Source organism: Maylandia zebra, linkage group LG6, assembly GCF_041146795.1.
Source record: "Maylandia zebra isolate NMK-2024a linkage group LG6, Mzebra_GT3a, whole genome shotgun sequence".
Taxonomy (NCBI): domain Eukaryota; kingdom Metazoa; phylum Chordata; class Actinopteri; order Cichliformes; family Cichlidae; genus Maylandia; species Maylandia zebra.
In genome coordinates this window covers 20168349-20189361 of record NC_135172.1, presented here as the reverse complement: position 1 = coordinate 20189361, position 21013 = coordinate 20168349, and the positions used below count along the sequence as shown (strand labels likewise).

The following is a 21013-nucleotide window of genomic DNA, read 5'->3' as shown; positions in this document are numbered from 1 at the left end:
CGGTATTTCTTTTGGTTGTAACCCAAAACCGAGCAACAACTGAGTATAAATGACACGTGACGTAACACTGGATGTTCGTGAGCCAGACGGAAACCGAGGGCGCATATTAAAATGTGCTAAAAATTTCTCTGCAGTGCCTGAATGTGCAAATAAGCTGCTAAAACTAATAACTAACACATTGCCTAAATGCACACGGTGGTAATTTGTCAATATTGTGTTTACAGCTTGTTCTGCCGCCTCTAAGTGGCAAAAACATTACTGCATCCCGCATTGCGCAGCGAACATACATTATGGAAAATGAACAAGCATGCCAAGAATTCGACAAATGCATCTTAAAACACTGGATATAATGCCGTTCGTGTTTCACAGCAAGCGGTGCGGGCTGTGAGGAGTTATGTGAGTTTTCAGAGGTATAACCTCAGGCAGGAAAACGCAAGCCGTGCTGCTTTGATGCAATATAGATTGAAAGACAAATACACATGACCAGGCAGCCATGTGCACATGACGGCATACAGATATCTCATGACCCTTGTTTTCAGCTTCTAAACTCTAGCCTTGATTACCTCTATTTCCATCTTCTTCTAAGAATACCAAAGAGATGGAAACCTTGAGAGAAGATATTTAACATGAGGTTGTTTTAAAAAGAAATCTTTTCAGATAGATGTTGCAGGTGGGTTACAAAAATTACCACCAGGCAAACTAGAGCGGAATTTATGTGCCGAGCAACCTATGTCATCAATAATTCCCTTTAAACAGAAACTTTGATTAATAAAAGGTGCAAACTTCAAACTCTAACTACCTTTTCTGGTGTTGTTTGCCCAACTGTGTTTTCTTTAAAGACATGTGCGAGCGTGCGTCTGTCTGTACGCCGCTGAGTGTCTGATGGGCCTCTGTATGTGTTTCCTTTTTGGTCATTTTGAGAGGCTGCAGGAAGGGAAGATTTTTCTCATCATCACTTCAGCGGCTTCTGGTGTCAACAAAAAGAGAAAGATCTTCACACGGGCCGAGTCCTCGTATCCAACAGGCGCGCTCATTCGACACGAAGCTGACAGGAAGTTTCATAAATAAAGAAAAAAAAAAAGAAGGAAAAAGTGACCTAAATCAAACCGGTTGCACCTTACGGAAAAACAAAAACAATCCGTGACAAACATCCTAACCACAGCCGCACATGAAAGCGAGCGTGAGACCTGAGAGAGGAGCCGGGATGCAAAGAATTTGTGGGAATGAGGAGCGAGCTCTGAGGTGGACAGCCTTGTAACAGAGTGAACCTGGGCAAAAAAAACCAACAATTTCAGCTCCACATGCATTATGCTCAGCACCAATATAAACCCAGAGCTTATGAAGCGAAGTTGGTCAAAGTCATGTTGGTTTTGAGACTCACTGAAGGGAATCAATCCTTGCCTTGTCGAGATAAAGCGCTCCCTTTTTCTCTCCTCCGAGCGAAGCAGCTCAAATTAACTGACTTTCTGCAACAACCGACTGAGTGGGCATTAGGACGCCGTTTAAATGAAGCATCTGTTTCCTGTAATGGGCAGAATGAATCGCGTTCCTGCCTCACATCAGTGTCGCAGACTTCGTGCCCCGCTCTGTGAATCACAGACTCTTCACCAGGTCAAACAGCCCAGGATGAATCATGCATACTCACGAAAAGCTCCTCATCTCTGAAATGTTTTCTCGCTGCATGAACCAACATGCAAACAGCATATCAAATAAAAGGCACTCTCCTTGGTGTGTCTGGATGGCTTACACATGCATCGCAGGGTGTCAGTGTAACACCTCTGGGCTCCAACGCCACACCAGCAACAGCTCTTTGGGACATAATGATTCCATGTGTGCGTTTCTGTAGGAAACATTTTTAATGTGGTAACAGACATTGTTTAGTGCGCCACAAGTTTACTTTAAGCTACTTAAAAATAGAATGAATACTTGGATTGTTCTTGTCAAGCAGAACACTGTATTACAGTACAGTGTGCTGTGTGCTTTTTCTTGCCGAGTTATTTGGCTTGAAAGCATGCTGGTTAGTGTATTTACATCGTTCAGCGAAAGGTTTTCTGAAGTTTCACCTAAGAAGAAATTACCAAAACCCTGAAAAAGTCAAATTAACCCCTAACACAAAAGAAAAAAAGGAAAAGCAAAGATGAAAGTTAAAAAAAAATCAATATGATTTGTGTGCAGAACTCAGTTTTCTGACCCCTTTTCAGAGTCTCGGGCAACGCCGCCTCAGAGAATATAGCTGAACAAGCTGAATTCAGCTTGTGCAGGTGGATAAAGGTGTAGCAGCAGTGATAAAGATAGCACAGTAACAGCAGGCCTTGAATAGGCAGGCCATTGTTGATTTTGGATTTTTTTAAAAATGCTTTGTGGTGGCTTCATGTTATCCTCAGAAATAAAACCCACTATGCCAAACAGAAAAAAAAAGAAGAAACCCAACAATGTGGTACAACTACAGAGCAGTGAAATGACAATACTCTGCTGTTCAGAACAACCTGTGCAAAAATGTGTGCATGCACAAACACAAATGCCCACAGACGGAGAAAGGGGGCCCGTAATCTCTCTTCTCTGCAGCTCATATAGTCAATCGTGCAAGATACAATTATACCCTGTGACCTTGGATCACCTACAGGAAATGAAAAGCATAACAAAAGAAATTCGAAAAAAGAAGAAGGAAATAAAAAGAGTAGATTGCCGAAGGGGTGTACTTTCAAACACAACTGTGAGCGTGATGGAAAAGGGAAATTCAGCCTGACAATACAAACAGGAGACGGATTCATCTTAACAGTTAACAGGTGGAGGCAGAGCGTCCTGACTATTAAATCAAACGCACTGGTTGCATAAGAGGAAGAAAAGCCATAAGGCACTGTGCGTGTTCAGCGGACCTTCAGAACAAAAGCGGAATGTGACGGTTTTGTGATCGTGATCCATGGACTCAAGGACGTAGAACAAAGCAAGAACAAATACACGTGTGTGAGCATTTTAGGAAGATACAAATATATCTGCGCACTGACCTACTGGGTTTCACTACTTGGGAACTTGTCTCCGGTTTCCATGGTAACGCTCATGACCTTCACCCTTCTCCATGTATCTTTTGCAATATGGCTTGCACACTCAAGACCACCATCTGTGATTACTTTACCTATCAAAGGACCGTCTTTGTGGGCACTGAAATAACGATTACGTCTGTCCGCACACTCACTAGTACTGGTTCAGTCAGAAACAGCCTCATCGTGGTTGTTATAATCAAGACGCGTGTTCAGAGCAGAATCTTTGTTTCAAGCTGGATTTCTGTGGACGTGCTTTGGACTTGAGGCTCCAAAGGTACGGTGGGTCGGTCACAGGTTACTGTGGAAATTAGATGCTTAATCCTAGTCCATGTTTCAAAAGGAGCCACATAAAAGCAGGCATTTCAAATTTAGCTGCTACAAGGCAGTATACCAGATGATGAAATTTATGTTAACAATGTAAAGACTGAACTACAAAATAATTGCCAGCTGTCATATTTGCTACATCTGACATTTAATTAGTGTGCAATTTCCTTTTGTTTGCATTACTTTTTAATGATAATGTATTAGTCTCAATAACTGACAAAAACTCATGTATCAAAAAGGATTCACTTCGCTATGATAGGGTTAAAATGTGCAGCGTCGCTGAGTAACACTTTACTGAGCAACACCTTATAAGTCACCTTCCTTTGCAGAAGTGGTAGCTGGACAGATAAAGCAATGTCAGCAGGAGATTATTATCACCGATCGTCACCGAGTAGTTATTAGCGAGAAAAAAATTTCACTGCTCTGATGGTTTAGAAAAGCCTTGCGACATTCAGCATTAGCGATGGGTCTGTTTATGTGTCTTCACGTGCAATTTCTTCTTTAAATGTCAGCTAAACCTGTGGACATGTTAGCGCTTCAAACTCAGGGCCATGTTGGTAAAGATGAGCAGGTTGGGTTGCGTGTTATTGCAGCAGATGGAACAGAAGAAGCAAAAAATAATTACAAATCCTCCTGTTTTTAATTTGCAAACGTAAAAAAAAAAATGAATCAAGTGCACAACTGCAATATGTAGGTGTGCAACTGGTGTCCACCTGATCTGAGTGGCATCAGAGATTCCACATTACTCGAGCTCAGTTTCCTGTGAAACCGACACAAAGACTGCATTCAGTTTGCACATCGAGCTAACGCTATCCTCGCTCTGTGCCTGAAACAATCAGCAGATGTTCATTTCAAATGCTCCTTTGTAATCTTCTCCCAAACAGAATATTTAGGTTCCCCTTGGGTGAAATCATCAAACCTAACAGTAAAACGCAATTTTATGGCTTTCAAACTGCGCCAGCTATTTATTTACATATCTCCGCGCTAGCTCTTAATAGTCATGTCAAGCAGTTTGTAAGAAGGGAACAGCATTAATAATGCTCAGGACCAAAGCTTATCTGTTGCTTGCGATGAGACAATGTGCCCCCCTAAAAGGCAAACAAGCGATCTTCTTTGTGGTGAAATTACTGATTATATCCTCACAACCCTTTAAGTAAGCGTGTGCCCTGCAACGTCCACTGACTTTCAGAATCTAATGTTCAAACATAGAAGTGTTATTGGTGTGGGGGAAAGATGCTATATATTTATTCTTACGGACATCACACTGGAATTTCTTGTCATTTTTTCATTTAAAAGCCTCTTAGGAAAAAAAAATCAGTTATTTCCACTTCAATTTTCCACAAAAAAACAAAGATGATTAGAGCACTACTTTATTCTCACTTGCTAACAAATCGTCCCTGAAAAAAAAAGCCCTGGCAACTTTCAGAGCTCTCCTAAAAATTGCTCTTGTGGATGGATTTCCTTTGCCAGCTAAGTTTCAAGAGAAGATGCACACAAGTCTGAGTTTAGGTTTGAGGGATACGGTCCAGCAGCGAGCGGGACGGAAACATGCCCTTACCTGAGGCTCAAGGTCAGTCGTTCATCTTTTGCCCTCAGAAGATCTCCAACTGAAAATGTGGCACTACCCAGGAAGCTGCTCTGTAAATACAGGACAAAGAAGAAAGAAGCCCGTAAATGAAGTATCAGGTAAAGAGTTAAACAATTAAAAAAAACAACCGAACTCCTCTTTTGGTCGCACAAGCCATTTGCCAAGTACAATTCTGAAACTTCTGAAAACAAGTTCCTTTTTTGTCTCCCTTTAATCCGCTTTCTTTCCTTTCTCTGCTCCGACAACATGTGTTTGCTGCAGGCACAGTATGAACACGGGGTGTCAGCACACGAGAACTGGGTCATGGAGAGAGAGGTAGGGGACGAGCCCATCGATAACAAAGAGAGATGATCCACATTTCTAGGCTACGCGCACGTTCCCTCCTTCCTTAACAGGAATGGCCAGATACGTGCACGTCTACTCACACCTACAGTCCTGCACCTGCATGTGACACCTTCAACATGAAAACTTGTATAGGAAGGGGGGAGGGCTGCGACTGTGCCAAGGACACAGGCTGCTGCTCCTGCTGCTGCAGAAACCGCTAACATGTAGGTAATTAACAACAGGTACAAAGGTGATTCCCAGCATTTCATCATAATGAGGGAGACACTTTAATTAAAGTATCCGCACACAATCAAGATGCTTTCAGCCCTTTTTTTCTCCCAGAATTTTGCTGTTTATAAATCCTACATTTATACGCTACTGATGGCTCTTCCAAAACTAAAAATAGCAGCATGTAACAGTTTGTGTCTCGCTCCTGTCTGTTCTTACATATTGTTGTCAAAGGCTTTGCCCTGCCTCTGAAGATGAAGAAAGTGAAGTCAGTTTTTTTAAATGAATGCAAAAAAAAGTTTAAAATATACAACATCGTCTGCAGAATTAACTGGAAGAAAACCTGAAATATAATAATAACTGCTATACCAGAAACTATCTCTAGTCGATAGACGGCGGAGAGTAAAAGTGTCAAAAACAGCAGTTCCTCCAATGGCCACTTGAAGTTTCCTGTCACTTCTTAAAGTGCTTAAATTTAAAATGAACATCCTCACTGCATGGTAACTTCCCCTTTCATAACAACTTTCATGTGGGGGTGAAGACAAGACAAGAACTAACAGACTTAAAAACTCCTTTGTCCCACACGCCATCAAACTGTTTAACTCCTCTCTGGAGGGGAGAGGGAGGGGAGGTGGACAAAGGAGGGGGGAACAACTAAGCTGTAGTGCCTCTTCACTTCACTGTGCAATACCTTTTGTGCAATACTTTTGTTAATAGTCAATGGTGCAATAGACCTCAATACTCGAAATGTGCAATTCACTTGTATTTTTATTTTTATTCCTATTTATTCTATTTATCCCCTTCGTATATTTTATTTATATATGTCTCTGTATTTATATATGTGTGTGTGTGTGTGTGTGTGTGTGTGTGTGTGTGTGTGTGTGTGTGTGTGTGTGTGTGTGTATATATATATATAATATTCTGTAACTCTGTAACTTTTGTTGGTGCTGTGCTTTTGGAAACCGAATTTCCCAGAGGAACCCACCCGAGGGATTAATAAAGTTTTATCTTATCTCTTATCTTATCTTATTTTATTTTTAAAAGTTACCAATTTGTTTACCAAATCATAACAACAGCTTCCTCAAGGCACATTATATTGTAAAGTAAAGACCCAAAAATAATACACAAAAAGAACTCATATGACCCCCATAAGCAAGTGGTTTGGCAACAGTGGAAAAGAAAATCTCCCTCTTAACAGGAAGAAATCTGGCAGAACCAGGCTCAGGGAGGATTGGCCATCAGATTGGTGGGGGAAAAGTACAGTCTAATAAATAGCAATAAGTAAGTTTATCCCTGAGTTTGGTGAGTGAAATTTCACTATTTTAGCTGTATAGTACGTTACTTAGCAACAATTAGACTGTATTTCTGTGCAATGTGTCCATACTGTCTATGAATACTACTTGCTAACAAAGCCTACTATTGACAAACACTACTATCTATTAGCGTCATAAACCATTGAGTGACATCATGGTGGATACATCCATCTTTTATATAGTTTATGATCTATCCGTCCATCAGTCCTGTTTTTAGATGCCCCCGGGTGAGAGGTTGTATATAGATCTACGGTCTACAGGGCTATCACAGTCACACTCCATTTTACACCTATAACCAATTTAGAATCACCAATTAGGCCAAACATGCACGTCTTTGGACTGTGGAAGGAAGCTGGAGTGCCCACAGACAACTCATCCAGGCATAAGGAGAACATCCAAACTCCACTTAGAAAGGCCCCAGCTGGACGCTACTGTTTGTGATTGAAAGCAGAGGTGGAGAGTAAAACACCACACAGTTTTACACTCCACCTACAAAGAAAAGGTCACAAACAATGCTCTGTCAGCCTGTGGAAATGGGACATTTAAGTCATGACTGGAGTCGCAGCTGATATATGAGAAGCAAAGCTTAATGTTTGAGTTAACACAATTTATAGCACTTCTTTGGTCTTTTAGCTACACTTTCACTTCTAATCATTTTTCCTAACATTGCACTGCTTTTTCTCTCCCTCCCTTTTTGGGTCTCTGCAGTTTCCTATATCAGATTTAAAAAAAAAAAAAAAAAAAAAGGGCATCCTGTCTAGTGACCTTTTCTCTCAATCATTTCCTCCCCGGCATTTTCCTGCTACCCCATACAAATCCCCATATTCTTAAGGCAACACACTGCCCCAGACACATTCTTCTGCCCTATCCAGTCGCAAGATGGAAAACAAATGAATGCAAACACAGTAGAGAAAGGGGAACATACCAAAACACAAGGTCAGTGCAATGCTTAAAAACAACCCCAATCTCCTGGACACACAAACGCGAGCATCGCATTCAGTTACAAGTTTATGCAGCATAGTGGTGTGTTCTTATGAATTAAACAGAGCTAGGATCCCCAGCAGGCGCAGCTTAACATGCACAATGTCATATTCTTCAGCACTGACGGATTTTAGCCAATCCCAGTTTGCCCTGATAACCCAGAGCACAAGGCACAGAAGGCCATTACACACCGTGGAGGAATATTATATTCCCCCATAGCCATTACTCGCAAGTCGGTACAAAATGTCTGGCAAATCCATTCCTTAGAATCTTTTTATGGCCCCTCACGATGAAGGCTTTAAAAGTAATGAAGCTCTGGAGACTGGTGTTCTTACTCAAAATCAAAGTAGCTATACCACCGAAAATGAGAGAAAGATGAGGGCAAGAGGAGGAGTAGAGTGAGAAAAGAAGACAAATGATGCTCTTCCAGGATCATGGAGGATTGATTATGACGGTCTACCTCTGTTCCCATCCTGCATGCTCTGGCTCTGTCTTCTTTCTATCAGTCTTTTCACCTGCTCTTACTCATTCCCTTGGCTAGCTCTAATAGTGGCGCCAGTTGGGGAGGTAAAAGAAAAACTTTTGACGTATGGTCTCTGTCGCCAGTTTTTGAAAAAAAAAAGAAAAGAAAGGAAAGAGTCAGGTTTAATTAACAAAATAGAGCTCTCAAAAGCACACAAGATCAATCATGTACGAAAAATGAAAGGAGCACGCAGAGCTGACGGACTGCGGGTCTGCACAGCATCCCGAGCACTTGTCTGCGGACCCTTGAAGGCCACAGTGTCTGCTCATCACTTGACAGAGGTAAACGGCCCAACTCAAGCTGTAGATCTATTGATTTTTCTCCATGCCCTGGGTGACAGGGTGACAGAGTGACACACACACACACATACACAGGCACCCAGTAAGACTCTCTCAATCATTCCTTCTCTCCCTGTCTGTCTCTCCCTCACGCACACACTCACCAGCTGCAGAGAATACCTGGAGGAGAGGGCATTCATTCACATGCCACACCAACAAGTGACATTTTAGATAAATGGCAGCAGTGACAGTTTGGCACAATACTACGCATCAGGAGTATTATTAACATTTGTGATTATGAACAGATCTGCACCACGGAGGTCAGTAATGTTTACATGGACGCGCTGCTCCCTCACTACAAAGTGGGCTCTGCAAATCGGCCTAATTAAGTCATTAGAGATGTCACGACACGCACTTTATCGTGGCATGCAAATATGTGCACTCAGACGCGAATTACAGCTACAGCAAGTTAAAATTGACAAGGAGTGTGAGGGTACACAGCAAATACATGCAGCACATAAACACACGCACGCACACGATGAAGTCCACTTACAGTTGTGTTTGACAGAATCCTTGCAGCAGCACACCAAGTTAGACAGTGAAAGGAGAGCTATAGAAGTGAGGAGAGTCTGACAGAAAAACAGAGGCTGAAATAAAGAAGAGAGAAAACGGGGGAGGGAAAAAAAGTGATGTTATGTCTTCCTTCTTCCTCTTAATGAGCTCCAGGATGGTCCTCTTACATATCTCCCTCCAGTCCCTTCGTTAGAGTAACTCCATGGATGCGTTGTATTCACTCTTTAAAGAGCAGCAGGCACACTGGCTGACACAAACATGTAAACCGTGACACACACACGCACACACATATTGACATGCACACTGCAGCCGCCGCTGTGTCTCAGAACTGGCTAGAGTGAGCTACTGCCGCTACTGCTGTTGCTGCTGTGCCCTGCTTGGTAAGCGAGACCAGCGAGAGAGAGAGAGAGAAAAAGAGAGGTGGAGGAGGGAGTGACAGGAGGGGAGGGAGGCAGAGAGTCGACACATACAAACAGAGAGGGGGATGAAGGAGGAGGAGGGTGGAACAGAGAAGAGGAAGAGGCAGAAAGGAAGGAAGACTGACAATTAATGGGTAGAAAACCAAGATAGCAGCACAGAAAAGGGGAGAGAGATATAGAGTAATATAGGGGGAAATATCTAGTGAGAGAGAGGGAGGAAGAGGGAGCGCACAGACACAGACTTGTGTGTCACACTTCGGTTGCAGCCTGTGACTCAGATGGCCAACAGGAAAAGAGACACTTGTTATGGCTGCTTGAATTAACACGAATTCCGACCACACGGTGGAAGGTACGCGTGTAGGTGTGTGTTTACATACAGATAAACACTTCAAAACGAACCCTGGCGTGCTCGAGGATCACACGAGAGGACTCTCTCTAAATTTTTTACTCAAATATTTACCGACACGTGCAGCTGCCGCTGAGAGAGAAAGGGGGGGTATGCATTGATAGAAACATCAATGCATTTAGAAGCTCAGAGACAATGGTGAACAACAACACGCGACACCGAGCTCAGGCTCTAACCAGCATCTGAGCTTGAAACGGAGATTAAGCGGGGTTTAAATTTCCCACGCTGACACAGGGATGAGTAATTCTGGAACAAAAGGCGATCCTCCACACTGGCCCTTATCACCCACGGCAGGTAGACAAGCCAACACAATAAGACACGCACGCATACTGAAACACTTCATGCACACACTCACCCACCCACCCACCAAAACACCTGTTATTTTTTAGTACACATCGCTTGGTGCAAATGCAGCGAACACCGGAGGCCATGGCGATTAGGAATTAACCTTTTAACTGGCCGGGTGTGAAATAAGGAAATGCTGGGCAGAAACACTGGATTTTAAAAAGTCTCTCTGCCTTTAAAGCCATGAGGATTGATGACCCGTGATGGCAAGTGGAAACCAGAGACTGATGCATGGACTCATACCTGCCAAAAGATTATCCGAGATCCTTCCCAGACTGCTAACAAACTGCTTACTCTGACTCTGCAAAAAGAATTTATGCACACAAGAGCTCCTGCCAAATCCATTTGCGCATTTCTAGCTGGTTGCTATTTTTTTTTGTCAGTGATTACTGATGTCTTTTGTGGCCTTTCTTCAGTGTATTCCCATTTTAAATTACAGCACAGAATAGGAATTAGTTTGAATCTCAGAGAACCAGAGGCGGTTTTGGGGGGTAACTGCATGCATGGAGAATCCTATATCCAAAGCTTGTTCAAAATATGTCTCAAGCAAACGGCAACGGAGCGTGTTTAATGCCGTACTTTGAAGCTTGAAATGTTTGACATATTGCGGATCATAACTGTGAGTTCCTGGAAAGCACGCTGAGAGTAGTGGGGATTTGACTCGCAAGCTACCTACAGTACTGCAGTTAAAATATTTGAAGCTCTTGGCAGTGAAATGAAAAATGAAAAGCCTAAAGAAAAAGTGCTCCTTTATTTACGCTAATTTTAATCACTTTTACCCCCCAACCAGCACATTAAACACACGTTCAGTGACCTTGCATAATTCTGGAGGCAGTCAATGTGTTAGCCTGGGCAAAGACGATAGAGCAAATGCCACTGGCAGCTGAAGTCTTCGAACAGACGGCAACGAGGGATCTCAAGCAAGCAGTCACCCCAAAGCCGGATGAGCACAGACAAAAGCACTGGGTTGTGTTTTCCCCGGGTGTTCTCATTCTTAGCTGTCTACAATCGACATTGTCCTTGCATTCTTCCCCGACCTATTCTTTCATAGTGTCTACCTTGACCTCATTCCTCTTCTTTTGATCTGCCCCCTCACACACACTTTTTTTTACCCCTGCCATCTCTTTCTTTATTGCAATACTTCTACACAGAAAGACAACTATTCTGCACCAACGCCGCTCATGTACTGGTTTGAATTAAAGCTTTTGGCACTGATTAAGGTGACATATTTAGAAGTTCATTTTTTATTTTGAGAAGAATCCCTCCATCCCCTAAAATAGCTTATGAATGACTCTACAATTTTACCTTCTTTATTACCCACAGATTTATTGATATGACAATTAATCACCGCCTCTAGCAGCCTGCCTACCATTCACCTTGAGCCCACTCTGCACAAACACTATAAAAAACAAAAAAACTGGATACTTACAGTGCACTGACCAAGGAGGAGACAGGATTGCAGATGGTTGCCTAGAAGTCAATAAATCTCCTTTTATATGAGGCCTGTGCTATTTCGCAACTAATCATGTGTTGATAACGTCAGAGGAAACCTATCTCCAGTTTAGAGCTCTGACAAGTTTTCTGCCTCATGGTGCAAAATCAGCTCTGAGGTAACCTGTGTGGATGGAGAGTGGTGTCTGGCACAGGGTGCTGCGATTCCTTTAGGTTCTGAAGGTTGAGGGTTGGGTCCTTCACAGCTTGTCCTGGCACATCCAGTGAACGCTTAATTAGATGGGAATCTGGATGGTATGAGGCATTAGGGTGTGCCATTCCCACGGAGAAGGTGTTTGGTTTTCAGCAATTGTGGATATTAAGTGTGAAAGTAATGCACACATTGATGGCAGGCACCCAGTGTTTCCCACAGGAACACTGCATTCTAATGAGATGGTCAATAGTATTAACTTTACATGTGAGTGGTTTAAAGTAATGACTGCTCTGTTTAGCATACAGAGTGGAAACATCCACTGGCTTTGCATTTAGATTAGGCAATTCTTTTATATTTTATTTATATCTGTAATTTATATTTCATATTGTGATTTTTTATCTGTATCATGATTTTACTGGAAAGCACTTTGGTGTACTTCGGTCTTTAAAATGTGCTATATAAATAAATTTTGATTGATTGATTGATGTGGATGTTTTAAAATTTGGTTTTCGTCAGCGGGGGTCTTATGTGCAGCGATGGTAGAAAGTACGTACAATTGCAAAACCTCAATTCTTTTCTTTTTCACTCATTCTGTTGTTATGTTAGGTTTGCTGCTGCGCTTGGATCATTGTCCTGTTGCATGACCCAGTTTCAGCCAGGTGTTAGCTGTCGGACAGATGGCTCCACATTTGATTCTTGAATACTTTGCTATACAGAAGAGTTCATGGGCGACTGAATGACTCCAAGGGCAAAGTCCTTTCCACCAACTATTTCCACGTTGGGAGGCATTTAGTGAGATGTCAGATAGACTGACATCCCCCTTGAAGGTTTTCTACTTGACAATGATCTTTGCCATTATAGAGCGATGGACATCAGATTGTTTGGAAATGGCCTGACTGTAAAACCTCTCCCAGGTTGATGGGAAGCAACAATTATTTCTCTAGGATCATTGCTAATGTCTTTCCTTTTTGGTACATCTGAATGCTCCAAACTAACAAACTGCCCAAATTTGTGCTTTTAGAAGAAATGATCAGTTAATCAATTGGATCTTTTTGGTTTTTTGTTATATAAACAAAATCACAGTGTAATATGTCATGCTTTGCAGTTCACTTGAAGTTGTATTTACCTTTAGTTTCAAACATCCAAAGGACCTGGTATTTTTATTATGTCCTGATATGTATACAACCTTAAAACCTTTACAATCAGGTCTATCTTATTTAAGCCTTTATTTAATGCATTTTGATGTAATGGCCTCAAACGATGCAGTTGATACAGTTATTACATGATTTTTAATGGTCTGGCCGGTATAGGAATATTACAGCAGGCTCCTTTCTGTGTACTTCTTGTTTTGTTACTTACGCTAGTCCTAAGGCGTTGCGTGCGTGCTCTAAGAAGTGTTCAGCAGACTTATCTGGATTAAATATTGCTGATTTGTTCTTTGATAGAAAACACTTTTATGTGTTCCTCTAGGGTTTTTTTTCCCTCACAATTATGTGCCTTATTAATATTTTTTTACTATTTATGACTGCTTTATGAATAACTTCTGAAAATCTGTCAAAGGCATCAAATGCACCTACTGTAACACAAGCCTGCCTTGTTGTGCAAACATGAAAATGAAACAGGAGAGATGAATGCCTTCTGGGTTTGGCTTTGATAAAAGAAAGCAAAACTTTAATCCTTGTTAACTATAGTTGTATAGATTATTGAGTGGAAAATTGTGGAAGTGGGCTTTTAATTGGCATAGCTTTCCATGACTTCACTCCTGTGCTTCCATAATTCACTGATAATTCTTATCTATCTCCAGAGTCAGATGATTGTAAATTGCCATTATAGCACAGGCTTAAGGAAAGTCAATTCTTAAACAAAATCATTTAGTGTACTACAAGCACACATTACCACGCGTGGTGATTAAGAACTGAATCAATATCTTAATATCTGAGCATTATTAAAATTGAAGTTTTAGCCATACACTTATGTCAGTACTAAATGCATTTGTTAGTTTAATTAGCCAAATGTTTGAGGGGCACAGATCACTGTGCTGAAATGGGCTGCAATGACAAACAAACTCAATCATTATCTCAGCCTATTATGCAGGCTTTGATAGTGTGGCACAGAATATCAAGTATCTATATTTTAGAAGGCTGGAGCTTCCCCAATGAATGATTTTACCACTCTCACATGTGCTCTTTGTGCTGGATCTATATTTGCAGTATACCAGAACAGAACACATGTGAGAGTTGCTTTTCGATCAGATTCCTGTGTTATACCAGTGACATTTCAACAAAAATCACACGTTACATCTCAACACTGTCACCTGAAGAAGTGAGAAGTAAATAAAGCTTTCTGTCAGAACATGTATTTCCAGAATAATACACATGTTTAATATAATGACAGCAATTCTCATAAGCATTTAAAATGAGATACTTCCTGCTTTTCTTAAACCTAAAGAATCCAGCAAGGCATTTTTGCACTTTGACGAGCACTCAAAGGAAGCTCGTCTTTTCAACCTGAGAGGTAAATACTCACAAGTCGGCTGCTGCGAGACAGTGGTTTCCTCCAAGGGAAGCTCCCTTTAGCATTCTGTCTCCTGCGGTTTCTGTAATACACGGCGATCTATAGAGCCTTGTATGATAAATACTACACAGCAGCGGACAGCTTAATATCTCTCTTCCTCACAAAACAGTTTAAGCTTCCCGAGAGTCTGTGATTCTCCGTAACAAAAGCAACACACACTCAACATTCATACCTGCTCACACATTCTTCAACTTGTCAATGCTTGCCTCCAAACATGAATCCCTTCGTGATGCTCTAGCTCTAGCGTTTCACTTCTCCCTGCCTCTCTTTCTGCTCCTTCTTACTTCACTGGGTTCCTTTTAGTGTCCAGCCAAACTATCTGCTAACACGTTTCCCAGAAGCAGTGTTTTGGTGCTAAGCCTGCATGTGTTTCTGTACTAAACTGCAAATGCTGATTCCCATGTACAGCTGTTTCACTGGTAAAAGCTCCAGGTTGAAGAAAGAAAAAGAAAGAAACTGCATCATGCCCTTGGTACGCTGGAAGCATACCACCGGTGCTTTCCCCCCCACGCTCTCGGCTTTGCTTCATAAACTTTAATAGCTAACCCCACTGCAGACTAGGTGATAAAAATCAAGGCTCCCTTCACTCACAGTCTGTAAACATGACTTGGTAGCAGGTCTACAGACTGTACTGCCTCATCCAAATCCCCATCCTTGGACTTAAGTACTACATTGAAATTACAGCACATCACGCCAGTCTCTTTTTGATCGGGTTACTTTTTAATACACTGCTTTTGGCTCTGTGAGCAGAGGCAGATCCATGTGATCAAACGGTTACAGCATGCAAATGTTAAATATCAGCTGCTTATTGCAAAGCTCTTATCTGCTAAAGCTGGTGGGTAAGAACTTCCTCTATTCTGACTCTGCAGTTCAAGCTGAGGCCCACAAATATAGCACAAAAAAATTTGCTTTGCAAGGTTCAGAAGGGACACGCTGTTATCTTTTTATCACACCCAAAACATCTTGCGATGCTACATATCACACTTGTCACTTTGCTGTCATCTTGGTGGAGGCATTAGTATGAAGCTTTCAGTACTCAATATCAAGAAAGCAGACAAACAATGACTATAATTTTGTGCACAATCCAGCATCCGGTTCCTTGCACTAATTTCGTTAGATCCCCGTGGTTAGAACACAGGGAATATCCTACTTGCAATTTCTTGCCCTTACGTAACAGCAAGAAGCTGCTAGCTCACCCCGAGGCTACAGGCTGTGCCGGGTTCTCTCTCACATTGGCTTGCTTTTCTTTTTTTCTTCTTGCACAATCACTCACATGCTCAGACACACAATAATGGTGCTATAATATGCTAGCTCATGCCTGAAGTGGTTGATAGCTCACTTCTTTAGAGAGCAGAGCTATAGTGGCTGTGAAAGTAAACAGCTCGGATCAAACCAACTCTTAGCTCCCTTTGAAGAGTGGGAGACAATTACAGAGATCAATGGTGCAGCCCAGAGGTGGTTAACAGCCTAGACAGGCAGAAAGACAGAGATTGATGCCTCATAAGATCTAGAGAGTCTACTCCTCAATGACTTCACTATGCAGCCGAATCCGGGGCTCAGCGCATCCTCACTGTACATACATGTTTGAATAGTGAGGCTTACCCCGAGGCTACAGCATGCACTCTGTACCTGGGAGCGTTCATCCCTTAGCGAGTGTGATTCAAGCACAACTCAATGGATTAAACCGAAATGTGTTGCTTGTTGGAGCAGCTGTGTGGGTGGAAGGTTTTGTGTGCAAAACTTTTTAGAATAGACTGGTGGATTTCATATTAGTCTCCACGTTCACGGGATGCATGCAAAAATGATTCTTTTCCCTCATAAGCATGGAGCTGTGATTCTGAGTAAAATGCAGCTGAAATATATAAATTAAAAGGTTTATTTATTCAAATTATTAATCATCAAGGAAAATATGTTTGACTGTAAACCAAAGAAGTAAATTTCCTTTGACCAGATACCACTAAATATAACATTTTACATTGTACAAAGTTACACAGAGAACTCACATGCAATCAAATGACTCAAAGTGTTTAGCAAAGCGTGTGATGTGCAGTATGCACCAATGTGCGGCTGTGCACGCAAGTGTGAAAGTTGCATATTGCACCTAAAAAACTTTGACTGTAATGACTGTATTTCACACTGAATTTAAAGCACCCATTGACATGGTAACAACAGGCTCAAACAAAAAAAACAAAAACTTGCACTAACAAGTGTCAAGTGTCTGTTTGCGTGTCTCAGCGAGGGGGTGAAAGAGGGGATCCGCTCTAGCTGAGTAGGAGTTTCAGAAGAAGCTTTCCCGGCGCTTCTCTTCCGGTGGGATAACGTAAAAATGAGTCGACACGCAAGCCACAGATGACTCGCTCCACCTTGCCTTAGTAAACAACGAGCTGCAGAAAAAGAGTGGGAGAAGTGCCGCTAGCTATTTTTGTTTCTCAGCACACCAAAGTCACATTAGTTGCCTAAATGACACATTTGCCAGCTGATGTGGAACAATACCACAAAAAACAAAAAAAACCCTTTTGAACTAAATATGTGAAAGCAAAATTTGTCCATGGTGGCTCTGAGATGAATAGATTCAGAAAGTGCTTTTATTGTTGTGCACACTCATGAATAGCGCATTAAGTTCTTTAAAAAGAAAAAAGAGTGAGAGAGGAAGGGAGCGATAAGATCAAAACAAATATGTTTGTATTTCCTGGGGAGGGGGGAAAAAAGCTTTTTTAATGTCTTCCCACCCTCTTTTGGTGTGCGGCGGGGAAGCAGCGTCGGCTTATTTCTGATTATCATATAATTCCATCGGTGCAAACGGAGCAAAACAGCAAAGCAGGGACAAGAGCTGCCCTGCCCCGCACTCATTTACTCTTTAGTCATCTTGGGTGAGGGAAGGTGGAGAAAAGCAAAATGCCATCAACAAATTTTAAAGGCAAGCTGCTGTACAAGGAATTGTATACTTTACACACCGCAGTGCTTGAACTGGTGGGGAAACTTATGAACTGCTGCCATAAAACGCTGCAGCATCACAGAATCCATCTCAATTGAGCTTGGTTTTAATTGCACCCACCCAGCATGAGTACACAGTATGTTGACACCCACACACGAGATTACAAAGACTGCTTGGCCAGAGGCTTACTCACGCAGTGTACACAACTCTGGCCTGGCTGGCAAGCTCATCAGTGGCTCAGTTAGCCGTGGAAAATAGCAGCCTTTACACACACAGACACACACGCACACACTCGCACACACAGGCTACAAGCATCAGCACTTTCCACCAGTGTCTCTCTTAAAGGAAACCATTACGCTGCAGGAACCCACGGGAAGGCAGGCAGGAGGGGATTTTCTCGAGAAAAAAAAAGAAGCTAAATTACAATAAGCTACTTTTCTTGGAGAAGAAGAAGAAGAAGAAAAAAATACAGCCAGCCAAGCATCTAATTCACCTGTGACCCAGTAATTTATTTGGCTGATAATCTGCTATTGCAGGTGACACTAACAATCACCAATAAAATGAGTAGAAAGAGGATACGGTGTGGGGTGGGGGCGGGGGCGGGTTTACAAGGCATGGGCTGATTGTGAGGGAGATATTTGATTAAATTCTCAAATGAATAATGCATTATGAAATTGATCCAGACAAATCCCACCTTGAGGAGATTGGAGTAGGATTATTCGGGGGAAGGTTTGGGAGAGGTTATGACAACGAGGAGGTTTCGTGGAAGGGTGCATTTCAGGATCAAGTGATTATTTTGGGCTTGATAAGGCAATTTGTCACAGCCCATTTATCCAAATTCCACCCGCGTGCAGGAAGGATGTACTATGAGGTGCATATATAGTAGTAATATTGTATATAGCACATGTCCACATTATCTCAACATCTGAAAGAGTTAAGAGAGTTATGGGTAAACAGTTTATTTCCACCTTCTTTATTTATTTTATACAGCTGCTTTCATTCTAAAACAAATTTACGTGAAGCCTATTCCCCGGAAACTAGAAAATGGCAGGTTGTGTGAATATGATCTATATATAAGTTATGTACCTTTTTCAGTTTTTATGCTGAGAGCTAAATCAGAAGTACATAGAGAATGGAGAAGGAAGGTGATTTAAGTGAGTTTGAATGTGGCATGGTTGTTGGTGCCAGATGGACTAGTCTGACTACTTCACAAACTGCTAATTTAGCGGGATTTTTCCACACTTTCCCATCTCTAGGTTTTGCAGAGAACTGTCTGAAAAAGAGAAAATATCCAGGGAGGGGCAGTTCTCAAAAATGCCTTGCTGACGTCAGAGGAGAATGGCCCGATGGCTTCGAGTTGAGAGGAAGCTCAAATAATCACTCTTTGCAAGCAAAGTATGCAGAAGAACATCTTAGACCACACCAGGTGGCACTCCTTACAGCTAAGAACAGCAAAATGAGGTTAAAATTCACCAAAATTGGTCAAGATTCATCCTGCCTTGTATCAACAGTTGTCCATCTCTTTATTACTACAATCTCAAACCATGTCAAACTAGCTTCCTGAACACAACAGTGAATTCACTGTATTCAAATGGTCTCCAGTCAACAGATCTTAAACCAGGAGCTATGCATGATGGATATGCAGCTGACAAATGCAGCAACTGTGTGATGCTGTCATTTCAATATGGACCAAAATGTTTAAAGGACCTTGTTGAATCTATGCTACAGAAAACTAAAGCAGTTCTGAAAGTCCAATACAGTACTAGTTGGACCTTCCTACCTAATAAAGTACTTAGTGGCAGTATAGGCATATACATTATGTGCAAATTTAAAAACATTTTTAAATGTCAAGTACTGTAAGTAGTTTACCAGGTTCACGAAAAGTACAGTAAAGTTCTAAACTTAAACCAGTGTTTGATGTGACCGCAATTTCTCTGCTAAACAGTATAAATTCTCCTGGGTGTGCTTCTTAAGGTGGACTGCTTGAACGGTAGAACGTTCCAGAGTTATTCTTTAGGTTTAGGCTGTCTCACTTGTGTCTGTCTCTTAAAGTAATTCCATGACTCCATGATCTTTTAGATTAGGCTTTAGAATTAGGCCACCCCATCTGTTGCGGGACTAATTCTTCTTGTCACTGAAGATAGTACTGTATGACTCTGGCAGCTCAGACACCCTAATGGCACTGTTTAAGAGGGGGGGGGGGTTGTCTTATACATCTAAAATGACTAAAACATTTAAATCTGCTGCATTTGAAGGGCATTAAATACCAATAAATTTTGTCTCCACTAAGTTTCTACCTTGAAAAGAAGGGGCGTCTCTTTGTGGCAACAGCACCAGACATCTGCTCAGCAGTTTTTAAAAGTAATTAGCTTCCCTGCTTAGATTTAGTTGGTTGCTTTTAATGAGCGTGCACTATTCCAACAACAGTTTTCACGAATGACTGCATGCACCCCAACAATAAAACCCCGAGTACACTTAATTTCCAACAATTGTAAATATTCATTGGCATGCTCAGTCACTTTACTGAAGTGTACATCAACACAGTGGGGGGAACGATGTGGGAAAACAAAGTAATTATGTCGTGCCTTTCTAAATATAGTAAGCTAAACAGGAGCTTGAAGTATTGTGAGACAATAAAAATGATATGATCAGTGTGAGAAGGCGCTTCAGAGGCTCAGGCTTTGGAAAGAGCTTCAAACGTTTTTTAACACTTCTCTCCGCTGTGACAGCTTTTGCTACACACAGCATGTCTGTAGAGCTTTGCAGATGTCATGTGAGACATGTGTAGCATTAACCTAACATGGCAGAGCGAGTACTCTGATGTCAATAAAAATGACTTGGTCTTTTAACTTTATGAGTTTTTTCTTCTTTTTTTTTAGGATCAGGGACGATTTATCCCTCACTGTTGGCAATCGTAAAGCTGCTATGCTTTTACATACGGTGGCCCTGAGAGGCCAAACGGACTGCAACTTTAGAAAACACTTGCAAAAAGAAAAATGCTGCAAAAAGAAAAACACTGCACTGCAACTTCAAGAAAAACGCTGCAAAAATAAAAACACTGCACTGCAACTTCAAGAAAAACGCTGTAAAAAGAAAAAGGCTGCAAAAATAAAAACGCTGCACTGCAACTTCAAGAAAAACGCTGCAAAAATAAAAACGCTGCACTGCAACTTCAAGAAAAACGCTGCAAAAAGAAAGATGCTGCAAAAAGAAAAACGCTGCAAAAAGAAAAATGCTGCAAAAAGAAAAACGCAAAAAACACAAAACACAACGGAAATAGGAGTTCTGTATAATTTATGGAGCATCCCCATAAGCAAGGCTCGTCTTGTCCCCCTCAAACAGGAGAATTAGTTTCCATGCAACTGGCCAGTAATAAAGACTCAACGGTTAAAATAAGTATTCAACAAATCACCAATTTTCTAAGTAAATATATTTTTAAAGGTGCAATTGACATTAAATTCTCACCATATGCAATTAACAACCCATCCAATCCATACATGCGAAGAAATGAAATCA

The 21013-nt window shown here is 41.6% G+C and overlaps 1 protein-coding gene across 7 annotated transcripts in view; it reads right to left on the bottom strand.

Moving 5' to 3' along the window:
- Positions 1–21013, bottom strand: part of inpp4b (inositol polyphosphate-4-phosphatase type II B) — a 189994-nt gene that overhangs the window by 108803 nt on the left and 60178 nt on the right. For 4 of the 7 annotated variants that reach the window (XM_076884829.1, XM_076884830.1, XM_076884831.1 and 1 more), the window contains one exon: positions 4924–5003. In XM_076884829.1, the coding sequence (XP_076740944.1) occupies positions 4924–5003 (80 nt within the window). Of the gene's footprint in view, positions 1–4923; positions 5004–9153; positions 9700–11772; positions 11959–14514; positions 14720–21013 lie in introns of those variants that run through there. The other 3 variants (XM_076884833.1, XM_076884834.1, XM_024802799.2) reach the window with 3 other exon arrangements.